At 40.7% G+C, this 7,567-nt stretch overlaps 1 protein-coding gene across 5 annotated transcripts in view; it reads left to right on the forward strand.

Moving 5' to 3' along the window:
• The window catches only part of LOC119456280 (dermonecrotic toxin SPH), a 139,556-nt gene extending 133,959 nt beyond the window's left edge, over positions 1-5,597 (forward strand). For 4 of the 5 annotated variants that reach the window (XM_049669695.1, XM_049669694.1, XM_049669693.1 and 1 more), the window contains 2 exons: positions 1,052-1,283; positions 3,512-5,589. In XM_049669695.1, coding sequence (XP_049525652.1) covers positions 1,052-1,283; positions 3,512-3,740 — 461 coding nt within the window. In that variant the 3' untranslated portion in view covers positions 3,741-5,589. Of the gene's footprint in view, positions 1-1,051; positions 1,284-3,511 lie in introns of all 5 variants that reach the window. The other variant, XM_037717958.2, reaches the window with a different exon arrangement.
• Positions 5,598-7,567: the final 1,970 nt, after the last annotated feature.

A 7,567-nucleotide genomic window follows, 5' to 3' on the forward strand; every position in this document is an offset into this window, starting at 1 on the left:
TTTCTCAATCTTTCCGGGTTTGGTGACATTAAAGCTCTGCGAAACTTTAAGGCATACAAGAGAATTTGAGTAAGGAATACGACATTCAAAGGAAACCACTTTATTATCTGTTAGAAAAAAAACAATGTACCTTTTTTTACACAATTTGACTTCGTAATCATCAGTTTAGCAGCTATTGAACGTGTGTCACCTAAAGCAATGCAAGCGCTAGTAGATGTCGCGATACTGCGAGCATTAGGAAAACGACGACTTTTGTAATTCGGAGAAAGAAGACAACTTTGAAGAAGACAGCCTTGAGGGTAGACCGTCCCTAAACTTGGCCCGTAAACATATTTTCGTTTATATCTCTACCCGTAACAATGTTTTTTTTTTTTTTTCACTAGTATAACAATCTAGATGCATCAATAACTAGTACAGTATCGCAACCTGATTTCGTTACATCATTATAAGATACAATAAATGATTTAAAATAGTTTTTTATCTATAATCATCCCAGTTTCCACTTAACCATAGATAAAGCTATTGTGTTTCTCGTATGTATATTTTTCATTTTGTAACAGTGTTGACTTCTGTAATGTAACAAAATGTGTAGGGAATATGCTACGTTGTATTTTTCAGTTAAACGGTCAGTGTAGCGACAAAATTATTGTTTTATATATGTACATTCAACCTGCTTGCTATACATGTTCACCAGATATAGTTTACATACGTGCATGCTTTACATTGTGCAAGTCATGTATCATACAATCATATGCCCGCTTGCTATGTTCTCTAAATGAGACTTGTAGTATTAAAAGTATACAAGTAAGTAAATATCTAGGCACTAGAAATGGTCTGATGTGTCGTAAAATGTATCAGTACGAGACTCAATCTGAGTCACGACTTGGCTTCTTCCAGTGCTCATATTTCACCGTAAAGATAAGCGGGCTTTCGGGATCATCAGAATTATATATAAAACATCCCCTGGAATATGCTATTTAGAATTATGTTTGCTAATCGGTGTGCATTGGGTAGCACCAATTTCACACCCACATGTATTTCTTACACGCAGGTTACGACGTCGGTATGAACGGCGATCTAAAGAGCATCAAGCGCATGTACGGCAAGTTGGGCATCAGACGTCACCAGTGGCAAGGTGACGGTCTCATGAACTGCTTTCGATTCCTGATACCAGAACACAGGCTGATAGAGGCAATCAGGCAACGCGATAGGCCGGGCGGTTATATCGACAAGGTGTACTACTGGACCGTCGACTTGCCGCCCTATATAGCGAATGCTATCAGGTGAGTCACTGCGTTTGGCTGCGGCATAAACTAAATTCTGGGGCTTTACGAGCCAAAACCACAAGCACCCAGTGTAAGGTGCGCGCGTTTGTTTGAGCTAATAATCAGCCTCGGATATAGGTTAGGTATTTCTGAAAATTTGTTTAACGAATGTTACCTTACTTCAGCATTCTCACCACTGTAATTCTAAGTTCTGGTTTAGCTGCAACGAGTAGTTACGAAACATTTGACGATTCTAAAAGCGTTGGTACCGTTCTGCTGGAGAATAAGTCGTGCTGTTTACTTTGACAAGCGTTCAAGATGTTATGTGTAGATAAACTGGGCAACTGCCTTGTTTGCTGGGCAAGGATTCCGCCTACAAATAAAATAGTTTGGTTAATAATAACCGCATACCGTGCAGTGTGAATCACACTTTTCAAGTGGTCGAACGACCAGCTGCAGACTGTGCGAGCGCCCGAGGCAGTATACTAAATGCTGTGTTATAGATCTGTTTGTTCTATATAGGGTATGGTCAAAGTGGTCCAAGCATGCGGCACGACCATGCGGAGTCTTATTGCGTCGTTATCCCGTGTTCTGTTTTATTTTCCTGCAAAAGGACGACATATGAACTCTTTTTTTTTTTTTCAGTCTCGTAAGTTCAGTCGTCTACGACGCATTCACCCATCTTACGGAAATTGTGGCCTTACAAATAGCTGTTGGATTCTCTTTATGCGATCCCCTTTGTATATTGTGCTCTACGGGGCAAAAAGGCAATGCCTATCGAAGCACGAAGCTTGTGTGTATATGTTGGTTTGCCACCCGCAGTGCTCGCTGTGTTGAGCAATGCCTTCGGCCTCTTGCAGGAGGCTAACGTAGACATAGTGATTTGAAATGTACTAGAATTAAAAATTCGTGAGAACGATGCTGGTGGCTGATGGAAATGTTTCACAACAACTCTTCGTCGAGTGAAAACCGATACACCCAACATAGTTCACAACACATACACACACCGCGGCTGATGATGCGCGTCGTATTTTTGCACATAAAAGAGAAATTTCCAGATACGTAGCTACTGCTGCGCCTAAAGGCTACACAGTGGTTGTCCGACGACCTCGTAAGAACTGACATCCCGTAAATTGGACTCAGAATTAGCTAAAACATCTCCAAATCGTTCCGCAGCGCGCGACCGGCAACACATTCAAGCCGCGCCGCGCCGGCTCGCACAAGCCAGAGAGGAGGAAAGGCTCGTCGCGCGCCGTTTCCTCCTCGCCCGATGAAAAGGTCTATAAGCGGTAGAAGTCTCACCAGCGACCACCGACCACCACGGAAATGGGCAAAAAATTCAGTGAGAGTTATTTGCTTTAATATTCGCTTTTGTATACACTTGTTATACAACTCGTGTGTACTTTATCAATTGTAAAAAATAAAGGCAATTGCAGAGGCCCATTTATCGCCAGAGGCTCTTTTAAAAGGAAGCTTTAGCTGTAGGCCAAATCCTATTTTACTATTCAAAAACATGTGAAACGACGGAATTCTCTAATTCAAGAAACACTCAACTGGTTCGAATGAAGCTTGTTTCACCTGAGAGAGAAACTGAAATCCTAGCAACTTTAAAAAGCAAAAATTTGATATTCAACGTAAAATGATCCTGTTTACAAACATTGCCGTAAATCGGTACGTTTGAAAGAAAAAAAACGTAGAAGCACTAAGTTTACAAATTGTAACTCAGCACCAAATACAGATATCGCAATTGTTGGAATTCCGTCTGTTAGAGTATCTCAAGCGGACGAATGCGATGTATGCCAAACTAGTCTCTTTCAGAGTGATACATAATGGATCAATTTTGCACGCTTTAGATATATTAGTAGGTGCAGTTTACAATATCATGATACGGGTTTCATTGCGCCGTTGCAGAGCTGTAAACTTGAGTGAACCACTTACTTGAGCTTTTCAAAAAATTTTAAAATTGCAAATTAACTTCTTACGTACAGTAACTATATTCTAGCTTCTTATTTTAAAAGCAAGAAACCCCATTAAATTAGTGCAATGTCTGCCGAGAGAAATGATTGCTTCGTTCCCAGTAGTTATACAGGAGCCCCGAGCGAAAGCTTCCTCTTAATGGTAAGTAATAGCGTTGTAATAGACGTAATAGATGTAATAGAAGTAATAGACGCAAACACTTACGCACGCACAAGTTGGACAATCATTTGAACTGAAGCCCAGGTATCCTTTCTGTCCTTCTTTTACAGGGTTGGAATTGATGGCATCATTACCAACAAGCCTTACAACGTACGTGACGTTGTGGTAAACGAGTTTGCAAATCAACTGAGGGTCGCCGGTGCAGGTGACAACCCATGGAAAAAATTTCGGAGACCTCGGAAGGAGGCAAACAACGAGGTAGATGTTTACACCGACATACAGGAAGAAGAGTACATCAAGAATCTGTTACCAGAGTCCACCAACATGCGGCCTCGTTGATCACAAACTGTTTTCTCTGTTATACATTTGCACCCCTCACGGGGTAAAATTTTATGTTACTTGCGAACTGTCGACGCACGCTGCAATTTTCCGATTTACAATCGTCGGGTTGTGCCCAAACTTTATTTGCGCAAACAAAATATTCACAACAAAGATAAATTTACATTCAAATTGCAACATATAAGGACTGATGAGGATCGTTTAGCTAATCTTATTTGTATCTTGTTGAGAACAAATGCGCAACTTCTGACCCTTATCAGGCGGTGAAACCAGCTAAGCGCAGTAACATGTACATAGAGAAATGTTCTTTTAATTCGCTTTTGTATGCCAAGCATACTACTTTCAGCGAAGCTAAGACAACTCCGTGAAAAGGCGAGTTAAAAAAATTCAGCAAGGTGCCTGTGTTGCAACAGCCACGGAAACCACCTCAGTTTTTGTGGCGAAAGCATAATCTGGCTATGAACTCTCGGCCTGCGGGAACTTATACGCAGTGCAAGTTGGAAGACATATTCACGAAAGCGTTTTTAATGAGAAAAGCTTTCACTGAACGGTAACTATGCAAACCATAGTCTAAGCACGAGTATGCTCTCGATACATATACATAGCTTAAATAAAATAGATTTGTAGTACATAGATATTTGCAGCAATGACAATATATCATGTTGCCATACTGAAAAAAAAAACGGCATATTGTGACTGCTGCAATTATCTGCATTCCGATGGAGGAGAAATGCAAGAACGCTACTCAACTTACAGTATTCCGGAGTCCCTCGCTACGACGTACCTCAGTCATCAGTCATAATATGGTTTCGGCACGTAAAACCACAGAATATTTTTCAAACTAAAGAACAACTATGTAATGCTGTTGTCTCCCTCTTGTAGAGTATGACGAAGCTCAAAACAAGCAAGTGCAAAGAATTAACATTTGTATATAAGAAAGCAACTTTTTAACAAAAGAAAAACAAGAAAATGCACATCAGCCAGCTCGAGTTGCCGCCTTAGTCAACATCAACGTTAGCTCCACTGGCCGAGCAAGCACTCGATATCGGATGTGTACGTAAGACAAAGCAACAGGTTGGCACGCTGACAAAATACGGCCCTGTTGAACTTAAAGCATCTCGGTGATCTTTTTTGCGCTGCTTCGCGAGCCCAACAATTCAGGTAATATTTGCCGAGCAAAGCTTATCTCGCGGCACTAGTAAACCGAAAGGTAAGCATTTTCCGGCATATCTCAGTTAGTCAATAAAATAAAATGTGCTGTTGTCAAAGAGGCATTTATTATTTATATAGTCACCCTATTTGAAGAGGTAAAAAGATATGCGACCACGATATATTCGCTCAGATTCACGACATCTATACTTTTCAGTGCCTATACGGCACGTAGGCTTTCGGGTTCCACACATTTCCATTCAGCGGAAAAGATTTTAACTGTGCTACGCAACCGCAGACTGACACGCCCACAAGATGGTCTTCTGCGATAGAAAATGTCGACAAGATGTGCAAACGAGGTATTTTGCAGTTCGCAAAATGCACTGTTTTTCTATATACATTAAGAAAAGTACTTTCTCAGTTAGAATTGCAGGGCACCCATTAAAGGAATAGCAAAGTATTTCGTTACACAGTTTGGAAATAGCTGTCTCACAACTGGAGTAAGCCTCGGAAATCCTTATCAGATGATCAGCCTTACGACTCCGCCGGCTGCAATTTATATATTAAAATATGGGCCCTAATGTTATTTGGTCAAAATTATTTATTTAAATTCGCTATTTGTCAATAATAATTTTAATTTATTCTGAAATAGTCTCAATAAATAATCCGGTTCTATGAGTTGGCTAGTGTTGTCTGCCACAGGTGATCGTTGTGGTATTCTATAAAAACAAATAAAAAGAAAACATCTGCTATTTGGTCTTACGTAACATTTGATTTGACAAAAGCCGACAGAGCACCTCATAAGGTATATTATACCACATCTACGTAGGAAATACAAGGGTCTCTAAACAATGCTCTTAGCCTGAAGCATTTCGTAAGAAACTCCACCACATGCCTCTCCCTCTCTCTTTTCATCCCTATACCCCCTTCACCAGTGCAGGGTAGCAAACCGGGCGTGGGTCTGGTTAACCTCCCTGCCTTTCCTCTCTTCTATTTCTCTCTCCCTCTCCACTACATGCCAAACTAGAGCAAAAACGCACAGGTGTGCGTGCGTGCGTGCGTGCGTGCGTGCGTGCGTGCGTGCGTGCGTGCGTGCGTGTGTGTGTGTGTGTGTGTGTGTTAAAGATACATACGCAACTTCCAGTTTTCCAAGCTATGAAATAAGAACTGGTGGTGTTTCTGCAGAGAACGACACAATGAGCAACTTCATGCTCATACGCGTAATGCTGTAGAATTTATCAATGTTGAACGCTATGTTGTTATAACGAGCACTTGCTTACTAATGTGAAAGTTAAACTCAACGTTGAATTTCAACATTTTAATTAACGTTTATTTAGGCGAGCCTAGAGAGAGAACACCGCTTTTTCCTTTGCTTTTTGCTACCTGCACAGACTGTGGAACCTCAGGTTTTGCTACAGTAACGATACAAGGAGATACGTATGACATCAGTGCTGCTTTATTTTACACACTTTTCTAAATAAGTGCTGCCGCGATGCTGCGCTCTAAATGACTTACTATCACATAGTAATAAAGCGTCGTGCATTGCAGAGCTTGTACATAGTCAAACAGTTTGAACGAAGTATTTGACGCCACCCAAAAAACGTTACCTCAACGCCATCACGCGCATTATATATATATATATATATATATATATATATATATATATATATATATATATATATACTTTGATTTCATTGACAAATTCTATGTCATAAGCACATAGTATCACTCCAAGAATTCACGAAGTCAGCGTTCCCTTCGCGTGGAACACTATCGCTGGGCTCACGCCCAGAGTTTGCTATATGAGAACGTTTTTGCCTGTTTGTTAAAGAAGAGTACCGATGTCGTCTCCATAAATGACAGATTTCATTAGTATGTGATGAGTAAAAATACCATTTAGGTGCATACTTGATAGCAATGAATCAAACTTCTACATGGGTACGCCTTTAGAAATCAGTAATAAACTCTAAAGGTCGCCATTAATATCGACCTATTGAAAGCGTTCTAAAAAGTAAGACTTTGTTCATTCTAGCAGATAAGGTCGCATCCCATAATGAACAAGGTTTTTTTTAATTATTTCGCTTCCATGTAGGAAATTGAATGCTTTTGTTAAGTCGATTAATATGCTGAGCACCGGTTACTTTCGGTGTATAATATTTGACTTATGTTCTGTGTGATCAAATAAAACAAGTTGTGTTGTTGACTGGTGTTAAAGAAAGGCATGTTAAATTAAATTAAGGGGTTTTACGTGCCAGAACCACGATATGAATATGAGACACGCTGTAGTGGAGATGCCCGGATTAATTTGGCAACCTGGGGTTCTATAACGTGCGCTCAATGTACGGTGCACGGGCGTTATGACATTCACTCCCATCAAAATGCAGCCGCCGCGGCCGGGATTTGATACCGCGTGAGTGAGAGCAAGGCCAAAGCCACTACGCCACCACGGTGGGTCCATGCAAAGGCATGTTGAGCACCAGGTGTGACTTAAGTTCTGTGATAAAATGCATTAAGGTGTGACATAAGGACTTTTTCTAAACCTTTTCAAAACGGAGGGGCAACGGAGCTGGATTGCAATTGCGCTGGTTCGGGTATCCGTTTAAAAATATCGCCGTTCCTCTCGCTATTTACATGCCCTTAGGCGGAGTTCTCTAGCTAAAAATAAATTAAGAATTTGA

Source organism: Dermacentor silvarum, chromosome 6 (assembly GCF_013339745.2).
Source record: "Dermacentor silvarum isolate Dsil-2018 chromosome 6, BIME_Dsil_1.4, whole genome shotgun sequence".
Taxonomy (NCBI): domain Eukaryota; kingdom Metazoa; phylum Arthropoda; class Arachnida; order Ixodida; family Ixodidae; genus Dermacentor; species Dermacentor silvarum.